This window comes from Temnothorax longispinosus, chromosome 10 (genome assembly GCF_030848805.1).
Source record: "Temnothorax longispinosus isolate EJ_2023e chromosome 10, Tlon_JGU_v1, whole genome shotgun sequence".
NCBI classification, from domain to species: domain Eukaryota; kingdom Metazoa; phylum Arthropoda; class Insecta; order Hymenoptera; family Formicidae; genus Temnothorax; species Temnothorax longispinosus.
In genome coordinates this window covers 6330676-6348490 of record NC_092367.1, presented here as the reverse complement: position 1 = coordinate 6348490, position 17815 = coordinate 6330676, and the positions used below count along the sequence as shown (strand labels likewise).

At 36.3% G+C, this 17815-nt stretch overlaps 2 protein-coding genes across 10 annotated transcripts in view; one reads left to right on the top strand and one right to left on the bottom strand.

Moving 5' to 3' along the window:
* LOC139820018 (EGFR adapter protein) overlaps positions 1 to 17815 on the top strand; it is a 111684-nt gene that overhangs the window by 7768 nt on the left and 86101 nt on the right. The gene's annotated exons all lie outside the window — the stretch shown is intronic.
* LOC139820392 (uncharacterized) lies at positions 806 to 17110 on the bottom strand. 2 transcript variants are annotated; one of them, XM_071790610.1, is made up of 18 exons: positions 16723 to 17110; positions 14246 to 14451; positions 13906 to 14147; positions 13628 to 13711; positions 13430 to 13555; positions 13213 to 13353; positions 12890 to 13013; positions 11025 to 11217; positions 10543 to 10786; positions 10183 to 10341; positions 9713 to 10039; positions 9220 to 9601; positions 8851 to 9079; positions 8416 to 8653; positions 7778 to 8003; positions 7251 to 7599; positions 3040 to 6817; positions 2783 to 2956 (listed from the first exon to the last, which is right to left on the bottom strand). In XM_071790610.1, exons 2-18 carry the CDS (start codon positions 14448 to 14450, stop codon positions 2927 to 2929), a joined length of 7077 nt encoding a protein of 2358 aa, XP_071646711.1. In that variant the 5' UTR covers position 14451; positions 16723 to 17110; the 3' UTR covers positions 2783 to 2926. The 2 variants fall into 2 exon arrangements, with proteins under 2 accessions (XP_071646710.1, XP_071646711.1); XM_071790609.1 differs by having other exon boundaries at positions 806 to 6817.

Sequence of the window (17815 nt, the reverse complement as noted above, 5' to 3'; positions counted from 1 at the left end):
CTGATATCTGAATTTATTATTTATATCTTTACAAATATTGTGTAACATTAAAAAAAATAGATTCAAGTCGAATATGAAAATATTACAGAGAATTTATATCTTACAGTTTTATTGCCTCTTGAAATAAATAGGCTAGAATTGTGTGTGGTGATTAGTTTAAATATTTAATCTTTGAATGTCTGCGACAGAGAGCAATCATGAAATAATTTATAATACACTTTTTATTACGGAGAGCTTTATTAAACTTTCAAAAAGTTTGTAAAAGAATTCTCGGAAATTGCATTTAATTCTTAGTTGACACTTGATTTAAGAGATAAGTAAGAATATCAATAATTATTTTTCAATATATAGAAACAGTTATTTTTGGACGTAATATAATACAATGCAATGCAAATTATATGTAAATAATTTTTTATGGGCACTGGATAAAATATATAGACTAAAACAGATTTTACAGAATATTTAATCCTGGATCACATTCGTCAATTTTTTTTGTTGAAAGCTATGTGATAAGCATATTAATCGTTTATTATATAATCTATGTATATCTATAATAATATTTTCAACGCAACATACTCAAACTCAAAATATTGCATTATTTTTAAGATGATTAATTTTAAAAGAATTTTTTAGAAATATTACGTGTACTCTATATATATTCGCGAATATATTAGAGCTATTAAACTATTAAACTATCAAAGTAGGATTTTTCTTCCTATAATTCGTACCTTATAGACAGCTAAAAAATAGAAAATAGAATTAATAAAAGGAAAATGAAATTAATGACGTATAGGATATATTTTTATATACGTATATATATTTACAAGTATTAATATATATATATAAACATTATATGTGGAATAATAAAATTTAATATAAAATTTTGACGATCAATTTACTACATTTCCTTAAAGATAAATTCGTATAATATTTCATCGGCAGTAAAGGAAATGAGAGTAGTTTAAAAAATTAATACTGCGCAATAATTAATACTAGTTAATAAGAAAACGCTATAAAATATATGTACAGGACATTTAATTTTTCTATTTTAATTTCATATGTACCGTAGGTATATATAAAATTGTTATCTTTTATGTAAGGATAATTACACAATTAAAAACATATTGAAATAATTTTATATAATATTTGCAAAACAAGTAATTATTTTCACTGTATTATATATATACTTTTTGTGTGATAGAAACATATATAATATATATAATACGGAGAATATTAATCGTCTATTTATGACGGCGGAGTTGTGCTGTCAGATCGAAGTTGCGATGGCGCAGCTTCGCTGTACGCGATGTCGAAGACGCTTTTCTTCTCGAGAAGCTGTTGATGGCGTAGACGACCGCCGCTTTGGAACGGCGCTGCACTTTCCGAATGCAAGTCGTCCTCAGATTGCTCGTACTGCGTCCTACACGGTTGCATCTCGAGGGATCTTACTGGCGATAACTGCGGCGACGGATGTGGTGCCGGGGGTGGATGAAGATAAAATGGCGGCGGTATTCTTTCGTATTTGTATTCCGAGTGCTGCAGCAGACGATGCTGCGTGTCCGAAGTAGAAGCTGGCGGTGTTCTGGCGAATATCTGAACCGGCGGGTCTTCCTTAAGATTACCCTCGGCCCTTCTTAATTGCCGTCCTTGACGCACTATAGCCTTCAACTGCTCAGATTCGACGTTCACCAGAGGCTTGACCTTGCGTCTGGTGCGCGGCGTTATCTCCGGAGTCTTGTGCTCCGCAGTTAGCTTCTCTCTTTGCTTTGTCGTTTGCCTCAAGCCCCTACTTACCCAGCGCGGTAGCTGCTCCTCATCGTCCGCTTTCCTCTCCAACCTCTTCTTCTCCGCCTCGTCGCGTTTCTTATTGTACCAAGCCATGTACTTCGATTGCGTTTTACTCATATCGATCTCGCCAGTTTTCGGGACAATCGTAGATTTCTTTTCTGTCTTAAATTTTGATTTGGACATTGGTTGTTTTCGCTGATGCTCTTCTTCCATCCTTGGCGATCGTAATGGAGATGCCTTGGAGATGCCGAATCTGCGTTTCTGCGATTCGGCGTCTCTTGTTTGCTTCTCTGAGTCACCGTCGGTGAACTTGCGAGATCGACGCTGAGAATAACTTGGTGTAACTTTTTCTTCCGACTTATCAAGAGCACGTTTTCGTTCCTCGGAAGAAGGCGCCTTCGGTCGCTCAAGTTTCTTTTTTTTCTTCACGAAACGTTCGGAAGGTACAGTTTTTGAAATATACTTCTCCGGAGTTAATGTCATATCAATCTTTTTACTTTTTATTTTATCTATATCACTTTCTTCAATTCTTTTGTCTATTTCAATGTCTTCCGTTTTTGTTCCATCTTTCGGCTCCACTTGTTCAGATTTACTTAAAGACAATTCAGTTTCACTTTTATAATCTTGTTTCACAGATTCGGAAACTTCTTCGATCTTTTTACGAGGTGTTACAATCTCGCTTTTAGATTCTACATCTTCCTTTGACGTGCCGTTTAGTTCTTTAATACTTAGAGTTAATGGAACTATATCTTGAATTGTCGTTAATAAATTTTGTATTTCTGATTTTATATCAGTTTCTAATTCTTCGACTTTGACTTTTGATTCGAAATCTCTGTCTGTTATATCTTTACCATTTATTTCCTTTAAATCAGATACGGATGGGACTTTTTCAATGTCAGAAGAAATCTTTTCAGGTACAGCAGCAATTTCCATGTCGTCTTTTACTTCACTCGTTGCTTCAGTTGTAACCGAATCTTCTTTTTTTTCAATTTCATCGAGCGATAAATTGCTATCTGTATCCTCTTCTGGTTCGGTTTCTGTTCTCGCGTCTCCGCTATCTTTGAAAGTTCTTACGCCAGACATTCCCGCTATTTCAATGCTTTCTTGCTGCTGCCACTTTTGTCGATGGCGTGGAGTATCATAGGGTCTCGTGGTCAGCGTTGTTTTCCTGGAAACATCACTGGATGAGTCGCTCTCCTCCGAAACATCGAGTGTATCATCAATAAAGCTGCTAAAAATTGTATCGCTTACGTCTGCTTGCTGCTCCCCTTTGTCTCGTGGCTCTACGACTGCTGCGCTCTCAGAGGCTGTCACAGAACTGTCCACTTTGTCAGGCTCACTGACAGTTGATTTTTGCAGATCCGAATCTTGCGGCTGATCGATAGAAGATTCCTTATCAAGTATTTCTTCGTCAGATCTTTTCTTTAATGTAGATACTTCTTCCGTTTTTTCTTTATGTTCTTCGAGAAGTGGTTTTTCTTTCTCCTTTACATGCTCAACTTGTAATTGTTCTTTAATAATCTCTTCTTTAGAAGTAGTATCCATTAAAGGCGTGAGAGACTTGTCTTCATCACTTTTCTCTTGTTTTTCATCAATCATTTTTTTAGGAGATATATGCGATTCTTCCTTAGTTTCATAGCTTTCAATTTCTGTCTTCGTGAGATCATCACTTAAATGTTTCAATTCATCTTTATCAGTAGTTTTCTTTATAATATCTGGTGGCTCGGTGATCTCAGACTGAATCAAATCGTGATCTGATTTTGACGCTTCATCACTAGTTTCATCAATGTACAATAATGTATCGTCATCGATTGAAAACGCTCTCTGAGTGCCATTTCTGGCGTCATCTGTAAGAGATTGACTGATATCGAGCGGTTCTTCAAATGCTTTAATTGTCGATTCTTCTTTTTTCTCTGCGTCAAATTCTTGAGTTACATATTCTTTTGGTTTCTGTACGTCACTTTTAATTTCACGTAACAAGTCTTCTTCATTTTCTGTCTTTATTAATTCTTCTACCATCTTTTCTTCGATATCTATTGCATCTTTTGTCGAAGAAATTTCCTCTTCAATATATTTTTTTGATTTAGGACTTAATTCTTCTCTCTGATCGCTTTCGGTTTTATATAATTCTACAGCTTTGTCTTTTTCGCTTGAATATAATGTGACATCTTTAATGTCTTTTGAATCTTTTTCTATTTCTGATGGTAATGAAATCATGTCACTATGTAATCCATTTTCCTTATGTTCTTTTTCTTCTTCAACGTGCTCCGTTTTAATTAATTTTTTCAAACTTTCTATATGTTTTTCCAATGCTTCAAATTTCGCTTCTTTGCTCGCAATCTTTTCGGCATCTCTTAATCTCTGTAATTCATGTAGTTCTGTTTCTGGTATAATTTCTGACATTTCTTTTTCTAACATTTCTTTTTCGGTTTCGTAGAAAGATTCTTCTGTTGCTTTTTTGTGCTGTCCGGACATATAAGCCATTCTTCTTTCGACAGCGCTTCTGTTACTGTAAGATGGCAGTTTCTCCGGTTGATGTTCTTCCAAGGTTTTTAGAGCAAGAGTATCTGGAGAAATTGTTCTCTTGCTGCTGTCATCCAACTCTTTATTAGAGACTTCAAACGATTCAGATTCTTTGCTTGCAATACCGTTTTTGAATTGCATATCTTCCAAATTGTGAAGAATGGTGAGATCTTCAACAGCTTCTTTTAGCGTCAAATGTTCTTTACCTAAGTCATGAGATATACCTTGTTCCCTTTCAGTTACAACAGCGGATTCCTTCAGACTCATATCTTTTTGATCAAAATCGTGATATGCACTTTCCCTGTTGCTATCGGAGATCTCACTTTCAATAGCAGCTTGCATTTGATGTTCCAGTTCTTTCGTCTGTGGTTCCATTATGAAGTCGTCAGAAAATTGTTGTATTATCTCGATATCTTCTTTCCCGTTCGCAATATATTCTTCATCCATCTTTCTGCTTATTGTTGAATAAAGCTCGCTTTGCTGATCGATGTCTCTTCTCTGCGGCTCTGTGACAAAATCGTCGGAGAATTTCTCGCTTACGTGATCTAGCCTCTGTTTCGATTTTCGCTGATAATTCGACGAAATCTCTGAAGATTCCGTACTTTTCTTGTCGAAGTCCCGACCGGCAAACGAGTCCTTTTTGCCGTTCATACGATCGGAACTCGTACTCGTACTCGGTTCTTCCGAGATACGAACATGCTCTTTACGACCAATCGCCGCCAACTTTTGTGTACGCGACATTAATTTGGCAGTTTTCTCGGTCTTCGATCTGCCGTTTTCTTTACCCGCGGCACTTCTGCGCTTCTCGAACTCTCGGTCCTGCTGCACGACTTGTTTCTTGCGTTCTTTACGTTCAATCGGCGTTTGCCTTTTCACTTTTGCATGACTACTTATTTGTTTGTGCTTCGCAGCTTCTTGAGAAGTCAATTTCGACTTGTCCGGTTTTTCAAACGTGTCCTCGTACTCGGAACTGCCGGGACTCATCGTCTGTCGTTGCTGGTACTTAAATTTTTCTCTCTTTGTCTCTTTCGATATACTTGGAGAAGTCTCAAATCGTTTGTGTTTCTTTGAGTCTTCTTCTTTCTTTAATGTACTCTGATCCGAATCTTTTTTGGAGTCCTTCGATGTTCCCGATTTTTCCAGACTCGTACTTTCAGATCCAGTGGTCTGCGGTATTTTTTTATCAGCGAGTTTACTTAGTTTCTTTGTCAGCATCGTGATCTCTCTCTCTAAAACTCGAAAGCTAGGTTTTATCACGGATTCTACTTTCTTTTGCTTCTTTATTCTACTCTCCTTCCTTAAACTTTTCTTTTCCGTCGTTTTACGAATATATTCTCCGTTATCGACACTTATTTCCGGAGACGACAAACTCTCCATTTTTTTCTTATCAAAAGATTTCTCATGTTGCTTACCTACTTCTGTCGACGAAGAGGAACCGTTTTTCTCTTCGCCGAGTACTTTGTATCCGATGCTGCTCTCTTCGGTGTATTGTTGACAAGTTTTCGCTGACTTTCTTTCCTTCTCGCGGTAAGTGCTTCCATTCTCGTCGAGAGAATCTGAGATTTCTCGCAGCACTTCAGGCTCCAAGCATATCTTTCGTCCCTCCTTCACTTCTTGCACTTTCTTCCTCAAGATGTTCAGTCGTTTGTCAAAACACGGGCCCTCCTCTTCCTCGATGGGTGTTTTCATCCATAAAGTTCGTGTTCTCAATTCGCTCTCCCCGTGGCGTTTCTTTATCCTCTTTCGATTTCGAATATCCTCGTCGGACTCGTCATTGTCACTTCTGCTTCGGACATGTCGTTCCGTTTGTGTCGCAGCGACTCTGTCAGTTTGAGTCGCGATTGCCACTTGCCCGGGAAGACTTTGGGTCTCTAAGTAACTCGCGGTGTCCATCATTACGCCACCAGCGTGCCTAGATTCCCTCTCCAACAGTAGCCTCGTTAATAGGGCGTTCTGTCTCGCCAACTCCAGATCGTGAAACGTGTACGACTGTACCGTCGTCGATTGCGCCTGGTCTTTGACGATCGACGGTCTGCCCTTAGATGTCCCGGGCACATTTGTCAAAATCTCTTGACGACGAATGTCCCGCATCTGTGACTCCGCATCCATGTTTTGCGCCGTATATTCGTCGTCCATTGCCAACTTTTGCGCGTCGGATTCCAATTCTTCCGCGCGTCGACGTCTAACGTCGAGCTCCTCTGGCAGGAGGAGAATCTCCTGCTTGTGCTGATATAAATTTCTCGAGCGCTGATGAGAGTCGATGGTGCGCAACACCTCGGGTTCCTGCATCGACAGCTCGATGTGTCGCGCTTTCTGGTCCTGCATGAACCGCTGTAGAAGTACATCCTTGCCGTCCACTATGAAAGTCGCTGGATATGAATGACGATGTTGACTTCTATCCTCCACTTGTCCGCGCGTTACTAATTGCAGCACCTCTGCGTTACCCGCGCGGTAAAAATGTTGCTCTCTTATCGCTGTCTCATTGTTTAATTCAGGATCGACGTATCTGTAACGGGATAATACGGAATATATTATTAGTCTTTTTTTTCTAATTGGGAAAAATTTTACTGCAAGAATATTTTTACAAAATTTTTATTTCAAAATTTATTAATGTACCTCAAAAATGTCTGTTTTAAAAAAGTAGACATTGCATAAATAAATTTTTTGAGTTTTTGATAATAAAAGTACATAACGTTATAAACATATATTTTAATAAGCAAAATTGATATAACAAAAATCTAATAATGTAATTGATAATGTTTATGTTGCATGAATTTAATTTTTAATTTAAGAAAATGACATATTAATAAGATTTGCAATATTTTCCGGATTATTTTGTACTTTGTATCCTAGGCTCTTATAGTTCAAGAATTATTAACAATTATCACGAAGTCGCTATAAAGAACGATTCTATTTTATTATGACGCGTTCTATTTTACCTTTGTCTGTAAGCTTGACGCTGAATGTCCGAACCACGTTCGATTTCATGTCGTTGCAAGGAATCTACATCCGTGCCATCGTAATCTCTAATCTTCTTCTCATCGACATCCTCTACATATAGTCTCTCTTGCTCTTCGATTCTCCTTCTTCTCGAAGGATCATAAGCCGGACCGTCACGTAGCCTCAGCGACTCCACATTTGCTTGGTCGATTGGAGGACGCTCCGAAATGTACACAACGTCACCAGGTAGTGATGCTAATCCACCGTTCTGCGTGTTTCGACGATTAAATTGCCAGTTTCTTCGAGTTGGATCCGCACTCCAAGCTTGTTTCTTTCCGTTCGATGTAACTAATTATTTGATACATCGCTCTTGTTAATAAAGCATAAATTTTTTATATATAGAAAGATAATTTTCTAAAAATTTCTTATAAAATACATAAAACTAAATAATTGCAACATTTGCAAAAGTTATTTCAAGGAAATGTTTAAACGTTTGAATGCGAAATAGTTGACAAAGGGTAATTACTATTGATTGCAGCCATTGGTTTTCGATGAAGATGACGTTTCGGTCGACCATCGGATCGAGCGATAAGTGTTTCCGACGAGTAAACTCTACGCTTTCTGGGTGCCATGTAAAATGGGCAGCCTGGGCAGATGCAACAAATTATGAGTGCCGCGATGGCCAGCAGCATTAGCAGGCCCAGAATAATCAGTAACCAAAACAGCAGTTTATTCTCCGCTTTGTACACAGTCTGAAAAAGAACTCTGATTTCTCATTTTTCTAAAATAGAAAATTGCTAACTGGGATAAGAGAAAAATATGCTTTATGAGAACGTTACTTAGCAAAATTTAAGATGCGAGATAATCTAGCCTCAGAATGAATAAAATAATAACATACAAGAGAATGTCCATATGTTTCGTTCACTACCAAATTATTTTTCAAACTTTTTTGGCCTATAATAATAAATTTATTGCACATGTAGAGAAAAGAGAAAAAAATTTTTTAATATGTTGAAAATTATCGAAAAAAGTAAGTTAATTAATAATAAAAAATAAGGTAATAAGTAACACAATTTTAATCTACGATAAGTAATTTAATTTTGAATACAAACTGACGTGTCACTCGATAAAGTTAACGAATGTGGACAATTAACGTCTACTCACTACTTCCTCGTGAACACTGCTGATCGTTTTGTTTACGTAGGTCCCCGCGTTATCTCCCCCATCGCGAATTACTCCATCGATTGGAAGTTTCGTGGTAGTATCGTAGTATGTCATAGACCCATTGCCTGCGCCGCCGATGATGCCCACCCCATTCGCAGCTAATATGTTACGAATTTTTTCCACATCCACCAGGGGGGTGCCGATTTCGGTTTGTTCGACGCGAGCTATCACAATCGTTCTATCAGCAGAAGAAAACAGAAATGTGAAAGATTTATGACCGATTAACAATTAAAATGCTAATTTAAAGATTTTTCTAACTCTTATAGCTGATTCGAAAGAAATATTCGCAAATAATCGTAAATGTTCTTTTAATGTTCAAATTTGCATCTTTTTCTTGAAATATAAAACCGAAACGTTTCGTAAGTCTCTATCAACCTTTTTCCTTCCGCTGGGACAGCACCGCTTGTCATGCTAGTTTTATTATCTGACATGTAAGGACGTGTATCCAGTACGGTAATTCGTCCACCAGTGATAGTGGCTAATGTCTCCGCGGTTTTCGTTAAATTCGGACTTTCTCCCGGTACCACGAACATCATTATGCGAGCTTCCATGGCAGTTCCCCTGATGACGAGGATCTCTGCTTCACTCGAGAGATGAGGTACACCTAGAACATCGCGTTAATGAAGAAAAGAGAATAGTAAAGAATATCTTTTTGCTTAATTATAAAATTTTTACGAAATTTCCAGTTCTCGTTCGTGATTTATTTCGTTCGCCAAAAACTACATTTATTATATAAAAATTCACCGAGATCATACGCCCTGGCAGTTAAAGTGTATAAGATATCGGCTTCCGCTCGTTTTCTTCGATGTCTTTTTATCTCGCGTTGGCGTTCCAATTTAGTTTCACTTGTAACGCTTTCCGTTGAATTTGTTATATCCGGAGATACTGTTGTCCTTCTTGCAGTCTCTCGTGTCATGTGTTCCGGTTGAAGACTTTGTGTTCCTTTGTGTAATTTCTTTGAAAAATTGTCGTAGATGCTTTGTTTCTTCCGCCTGAACTTCGTGATGGGCGACAGCAATATCAGTTCTCCGGTAATCTCATTCAAATAAAATTTATTTTCATAATTTCCGTGAATCAGTTCGTAACGAATCTCGTTGTTCGGCGGTTCGGCGTCGGCGTCAGTGGCCTGCGCGTACGAATTAAAACGTATTTTTATAAAAGTATCAAATATATTTGTTGAAAATCTTACGAATGAAAATTAATTAATTAAAAAAATGTCAAGGATATCAAGATTTACCTTTATAAAGGCAGCTGTTGAAAAATTTGTCAAATCAGAATTTAATTTAAATTCGTAGACATCTTTCTCAAAAATCGGCGCATTGTCATTTACGTCCAGCAAATTCACTATGAAAGGTACTACACCCGTGTTACCTTTGCCGTTTTCATCGCGTGCAATTATAGTTAATTGTAATTGCGCTGCCATTTCACGATCCAAAGACGATCCCATCGCGACCGTGATTAATCCTGTATCGGGGTCTATAGCGAAAGCTTCGCTTCCTTCTCCTGTTATTCCTGTATATCGAATACTGCCAAAAAGTCCGGTATCTTTGTCGGTTGCATGCACCTATCAATAAAATTATGATTTTTTTTCTCGAATTAACATAACGTTAAATTCTTAAATATATCAAAAAGTAGTAAAGTTGATAGAGAATATACTCGATTTACTCTTATTATATTTATTTAAAACAAGCATTAATTAAATATTACTTGAATCACCCGTGTTCCAGCGGTGGTATTTTCGGACAATGTAACTTCGTAAGATTCTTCGTCGAAAATTGGCGGATTATCGTTAACATCTTGTATAAATATTAAGACTGCTGCTGTTGCCGACAAATTTGTTGCTGGACCAACTTCTTGAGCAATAATCTATATCACACATAAATACATATGCACGTTAATTAAATATTTACTTAAACGTTGGACAATATTCGTTTATTAAGTGTGTATTATTAAAATTAATTATTTTAGAGTTGCTTTTGTATAATAAAAAATAAAACAATATAACTTAAAGAATAAAAATTATTATCGAATTATTTTATCTATTATCTTTGTATTAGGAATGCATACCTTAAAAGATAAACTTTTGTACATCTCGTAATCGATGAGTGTATTGTCTCGTACCATGAGAATAAAATCCGCCGTTCTTTCAGCAACAGTTGGATTTATTTCGAAAGTACCATTGTTATTCTGTAGCTTCAATGCAAAAACACCAGCCTTACCAATATCTTCATCGTGGACTCTAGTCGAATATTGCTCGGGGAACATTATCACGGAACCTGGTTCCAAATTCTCTGGTATCGATGCAACATAGCTATAAATAATATATATTAAGTATAAATAAACGAGACAACGTATTGTTAGGAAATCGCACTATTTATTACGAACAATATATTGCGCGGGTATTAGAAAATTTAAAAAAGCGTAATATATGAAGGCAAATATAGGCAATGATATTAAAAGTCACAGAATATTTATCAGAAGTTAAATAATCACAAAAAAACATTGCCCTGACTCTTACGTGCTCGTTACTAAAATCATCGAGTACCAACTTATCATTCTCAAAATATGGCGGGCTATTGCCTGGTTCTCCAAGAAGGAAACCGACGTCGACGACCGTCGCCTGCGCTGGCGGCTCGTCCGTAGATCTCCGTATTTCTTCAGCGACGACGGTGAGCACGACCGGTGCGCCAACATGAGTAATTTGCGTGAGTTCTTCTAAAGGTTTAGCGAGAACAATCTCACCTAAACATCGTAAGTGATTTATAGCGTTTGTGTTAATCATAGACCAATTTTTTATTCAACTTTTTACATAATTATTGATATACATATACTGAAGATAATATACATATATAATTAATTATAAAAAATATTTGAAAAGAAATAATTGCATAATTTGATATCGCAAATTATGCTATCTATATATAAGAACTGTTACGATTATTAAATGCATTCGCCAAAGTTGTACACATTTCTACTTAAAATATTTTCCCAAAATTAGTATCTTTCACAACATTAATCTATCACATTTCGCATGTTTCGCATCGTATAACGTGTACAATATCTCATTTTCACATGCGCGCGACTTATGTGTGAGATGATTCGTTATTTCTTGGAGAACCACTGTAGCGATGCTATATAGACTATTTTTAATATGAATAAAACATCGCGGAGATAATGGACGGCGAATTCCTTTATCCTTGTTACTTCTCCGTCTCGGCTCGTACCGTACACGCACGCTGACCGGCAATAATTTTACATAATGTACCCGCGGAATCGACTTAAGAAATCATTCTCAGCGAAGGATGAATGTGTACATCGCTGGATGTAGGTGGAACCCGCACACGCAAGGAGTCGTAGTACGTATCGCATGCTCCTTGCCACGGAATGATAAGCATCGCAAGTTGAAAAGCAGAGAGTGACCCCTGAGAACGATCGATACTTGGCCGTAGACTGTCCAGACTTATTCCGACCACTTTTAGCTCCTTCTGTTTACTCCTCGCCAATTTTTCTCGTGCTTGCCTGACTTATTTAGGTTTTTACAAAAAAATCTGATATTCCGAGAATGATGATAGATAACCCGAGTTCTGCTAGCATAATTTTTCATTCGTGCGTAAGTAGTTCTTAAAAAAAAAAAAAAACTTAAAGAAAAAGAATAATATCTATTATTATTTTATGAAATTGATTTCTCTCGTTAATCAAAAATTCTGTCTATTTAACAAAATTATTTTGTTAACCCGTAGATCCTTAAAGGATAATACTTTCGCTTTCGACATTTATCAATTTAGAGTGCGTCTTCATGCAATTTGTAGTTGAAATTTTTATGAGTATGAAAATTTCATTGTTTGTAATAGGATTTTTGTCTGAAACGTCCATAAGAAAAAAATGAAAAATGCGCGTGTGAGTCAGTGAATACAAGAATACGCGTGATTTCTTCCGCGAACTTTACGTGGAAGGTGGAACAAATTGGTTCGCTATCAAGAAATGAAAGATCGACATCGGCGGAACGGTAGCGAACAAATTTCCCTGCTTAATCATTGTCCGGCGCTTTTCGCGGAATGAGGTCAGCCTTGTATACCAGAGGGGAATATGAATCAACCCCGTTACTTTTTCCCGTCATCGAGATTGTCAGGTGGAAACGACGCGTGACGTGCGATAGATCGGAGAATTTGCGATGACTCAACTCGTCGAGTAAATTAATTACAGCACCACAATTCTAGTTTGCATCTGCGCGATAGGAGAAGTCCTTTAACCCTTGAGCGCGCCCTCAACTCGCGTAACATAATTGGATTGCACGCAACCAAGAATTCAAAGTGAAATGTAGCACAATCGGCGACAAAATTACTTTCACCTATAATTCTCTTAACTTTTCGTCGTTCTATGGATACGAAACATGGAAAATTCAACAATTTCTTACCGGTTGTTTCTGAAATGTTGAAAAAAGGTATGAAAGGGTTGCCTTCGGACACCAGGCCGTACGTGATTTCACGGGGCACCCCCTTATCTCCATCTTCCGCGTGAACCCGTAATATTACGTCTCCCTAAACGTGACACAAAGGGTTAAAAAAAATTGCCATTAAAATTGAGTAATAAAGTAATAATGATTCGAGAAGGAGCATATTTTTTATCGACGTTCATGTAGGGTATAAAACATAGAACATTTAAAATATATCTTTTTTTTATGCGGACAACTAAATTAGAGCGAATAAAGCAAATTGAATAGTGATGCATTTAACTTACGACTTGCGCAGAATTGTTTAGCCTGGTTAAAGGCGGCGCTAGGGTAAAAATTGGCGGCTCGTCCTGCACGTCTTGCACGATGACGACTATATTTAGTCCTGCAATATTCCTGGTATCTTTTCCAGGTTCCGTGTACGGATCCTACTTGGAAACATATTGTATCGGTGATGTGCGCGTTCTCGTGTATATTTTATGTTTATTGGACAATTATGCGTACCGTCGCGTAAATGGTGAGGGTGTACATCGATTGCGTCTCGAAGTCCAATTCGCCGATCAAGGTAATGACTCCGCGCGTTTGCGTGGGCGTTTGTCGCTGCCGAATAGTGAAAAGTTCTTTCGGTTGCTAAAACGACGTCACATTTTTACGTTACACTTTGTTAATTACGCAAATATGAAGCAGCTATTAAACACGTACCCATAATTCGATGTAAACTGGCTTGCCGCTCCAGGAGTTCGCTCGTACGAGAATGTAATCTAATTCCCTACCTGGTTTAGCATCCTATTAATACATTTTGCATTAATTTTTAATGTTACGCGTTGACTAATAACATATTTTGTGCCTATGCCAGTTAATTACACGGGTAATTAGTGTCTACGTGCAAAAGAGTTTGTGGAACATTACACCCAAAGTCGGAATAATTACGACTCGCTCTAATTAACGTTGTTAGAGAAGAGCCATTAATAATTACATACCTCAGGTATCATTATCAAGGAAGGAATGTGAGGGAATATTTTATCACGCGAGGTCGTGGCGTTTGTTGCGGAGATGGTAGCCTGCATCGAATTTGAATCTCCCTTAGTATCCCGAACTCTGACGGCGAAATCGTGAAGGCGTCCCGGCACAAGGCGTTTCGTTAAAATTACATTAGCCTGACAGACTTTATTGTACAAAGTGCACGGCAAGTTGTCGATTCTTACGACGGGTGTAATTGTTGCTGCGAACGAAATATAGAAATCGCATTTAAATTCTTGATCGACGTTTTAATAACGTTGATACTTGTATTTATCTTTTATCTTTTTTTTTTTAAATTACCGGTTACTTCAAACACGAGAGGAAAGTCCGCATCCTGATCGGTGGCGCGTAATCGAAAAATCACGGAATCGACTTCGGCATCGGCTGGAACTAATACCAATCCCATATCCGTGGATGTGTCGAAACGTGGTCGTGCACCTTTGCCCCAACCGCAAACAAGCCCCAAATAAACCCATGCTTTGAACCATGCTCCTACGAGGGGCATTCTGAAAGAAGAAATTGTTGAGCATAGTCCTTTCTTTCTCATGTTCAGTACATAAGACATTTAGAACTAGAGGGCATCGAAGCTATATTTTGCAAGGTCCACGTTAAATATAAAGCAAGTAAGAGCAAATCGGCAATCGCTATATCACTATAATCCACGTGTAATCGACATTAATAGCGAAAAGATGACGAGTTTTGATATGATGGTAGATATCGATTTTATGATCATAAAATGAGGTCGTGAGTATTCATTGTCGCGTCTCAAAACAGTATATTAAGTGTTCCATATCATGTTTTCGATCCACATTATAAAGTATAATTTTATCATAATTGTATAATAACTGGAATCTATTTTCTAAATGGTTTCTAAATAAAATATATTAATGAAAATTTAATGAAAAGTTATTTTCGTATACGTAACAATTATATATGTGACGTAAAACGTTATGTATATAATATATGTATAAACAAATTATAATACATTAATTATAATAAAATTTTATATTAACTTACATTAACTTTATAGTGACATATTTTTGCTTACACTCTGTAACACTATATTTATCTTCAGTCTCTTTGAAACATTCTATATAATTTCATTATATTATCATGGATAAAATTATTTTATCAGATGTTTTTTTTGCATATTCCGATATAATATGCGATTGTTAAAGTGAATGTAGAAATGTGGGTCATCGAACACACTCGTGTATAACAGAACTAATATATTGTCGTGTCCAGTACATCTGTAGACACAGAAACTTTATGATAACATATTTTACCGCCTATCGGATCTACTCTTTTCTCCAGCCTCAAGTGAACAAAAAATATATAACCGTAATATAATGTTTTTTATATGCAGGTTGTATTCAAGATAGTAAATTTTAAAAACGTATTTTTTAAACAATTTTTTTCAAAAACATTTTCTTAGTTTCCTACATATATTTTTTTAATGAGTTAATTATAATAATTATATTTTTGTTTTGAGATTAAAAAAATAGAATGGAAAATTAATGGATTAATGAAAAGGCTCTAAGGCGTGTCCAGTGTATTGTCAATGCATGATGACTGATTAAGTACCCATTGCAACATATAGATAAGCGGGTCAATTTATTCGATCGTCGCTGATCGATCATTCTGTCATCTGCTTCTTTTTAAGCTTTTAATTTCATTAAATTTGAATTTATTATTAACTGTAGTCATTAGATACGTATATATAATTTTATTAGAATTTGTTTTCATATTTCCAGAGAATATTCGTTTTCTTTCATACAATGTGCACTCTGTTTTTATCTGCAGCGGACAACCTCCGTCAATGTCTCATGCCTTGACATTGCATAAATATTCTATGGTGTAGCGAACGTAAGACATTCAATGGAATATTTAGTATCGACTTCCTACGTAGATCTATAATAAGTTTTGTTTGTATAACGATGAAGTGGGCTTTAACCCGTCTTGCTATATATTTTTACCGGTCAGTGTCCACGACGCGACGGAGCGATCGATAGGCTTTTTCTTTTTCGCAACCTGTGTCGGCATTGCTGGTTACTTGCGAGAGCCGATATCTCGTGGACGAGATTAAAAATCTACGTGAACCTTTGCCAGGTAGCTTATAAATATATAATAAATAAATGCATATTCGATGTGCATTGTGCTTGCCGCTGCGGTGTTTCGGTGCACGTGAGGGATGTCGATATGTCTTGTCGATTGCATCGACATTTTCATCATATTGCATCATATATACAAAACCGATATCTCATTGTAAATTAATAAAAAAGTTATTTACCTTATAACTTTTCGAGAGTAACTTCCGCGAAATTGTATTAAAAGAGAAATTACTTCCCCCGATTGTTAAATTTGTATTATAAGGTAGTACATTAAGAGAAAATAGCAAAGAAAGAAATTGTTAATATAACATATTGCATTAAATATTTAATACATGGTTTCTTTTAAATGTAGAGTTTACAAATTCTTTGTCTTATAATTAAAGTTAAGGAGTGTTCTTCACTGACGACTTATTTTTTTGCGACAAAGAAATAAAAAATGTCATTGTATTTCATCTTACTTTAAAACACAATACTTACTTTAAAACACATTAATAACTGCAAAACTCGCGTTATCAAAGTTGCATTGCGATGCTATTAAAAGTTTGTTACTGTTGCAAAAACAATTTTGCAAAAGAAAATTTATAGCATTATGATATATAAATAGTTATTATGCAATTGAAAAGTATAACTCAATCAAAAACTATTTAAAAAGACGTATAAATTTACCTGAGAACACACACAGGTAATCACAAAATTGTTGAACAGTTCATGTTTATGCGAATACCCATTGATCACAGATCGAGCGACTTTTTCGGCAGTGATACACTCATTTTCAAAACGAAACAATTCGTAGTTCTTGCTTCTTTCGCAAACAATCCTCGAGAGTGAGTTAACTTTTGCTTCGCCGTTTTTAGCATTATGTTCTCCACCGTTTTTTTCGCTGTCACGTAATTATTTTTACGCGTAGGATTCGAGTTTGCGTCATCATACGTTCATTATTTTCTTTCGGAAATTGCACTTGTGAGAAATCACTGAAATGCACGGCGGATAACCGTGATCCAGAGACAGCATTCTTGAGTATCGCGTGGAAGCACACTTCACGCGGCCGCGTACTCCGCGCGTGTGAAAGGAGTTGTACTGTTCAACCCCTACGTTGATGCGGCTCTACGAGTCACGTGTACGTCACGTTCGACGATTATCCCCTCCATCAATATCGAAGATGCACTTAACTATCTGTAACCGATAACAGGTTTTCGAATGCTTGCAATTGTTCGTAAGATAATCATAATGCATAAATGATAACTACTTTTTTCTACTTTTTATATTTATGTGAAGTAATTCAGATAATTTTTCTATGTATAAAGAGGTAAACACATCGTATTATCGGTTATAAATATTGAAAAATTATAAATTAAAACACTTATTTTATTAAAAATTTATTTTTTTTAGTTTTATTAAAAATAAAATTAATGTTTCATAATAATTTGTTGTAATATGTAAATCTTATGCAAAGTTTGATGAAGTAATAATATGTCTGATTGTTATTTGAAACTTAAGTTTTTCAAATTTTCAAGAGGTGAGTTAGACAGCTCACACTAAATCCTTCAATTAGTGAAATGTTATATAAAATAATTTTATGAGTTTGCCAGAAAATTTTTTAATTATAATAATAAAAGAATAATGCAGGTTTTTTTGATGACTCACAATCAGTGTTTCGATAAATCAGATAGTAGAGGTTAATTGCGATCTCCCCCAAATACGAAAGACTTCTTAACACGGGTTTGCGTGTTTATTGGAAAAGAAATACTGATAAACATCG

Bases quoted from the DNA above. Each gene is read 5' to 3' on its own strand.
- LOC139820392 (XM_071790609.1), bottom strand. From the start codon at position 14,450: ATGCCCCTCGTAGGAGCATGGTTCAAAGCATGGGTTTATTTGGGGCTT. The intron at 14,148-14,245 runs GTAATTTAAAAA...TTTCGTTCGCAG, and splicing joins TCTCGTGTTTGAAGTAACCG to CAACAATTACACCCGTCGTA. The intron at 9,080-9,219 runs GTGAATTTTTAT...GCGATGTTCTAG, and splicing joins TGCCAGGGCGTATGATCTCG to GTGTACCTCATCTCTCGAGT.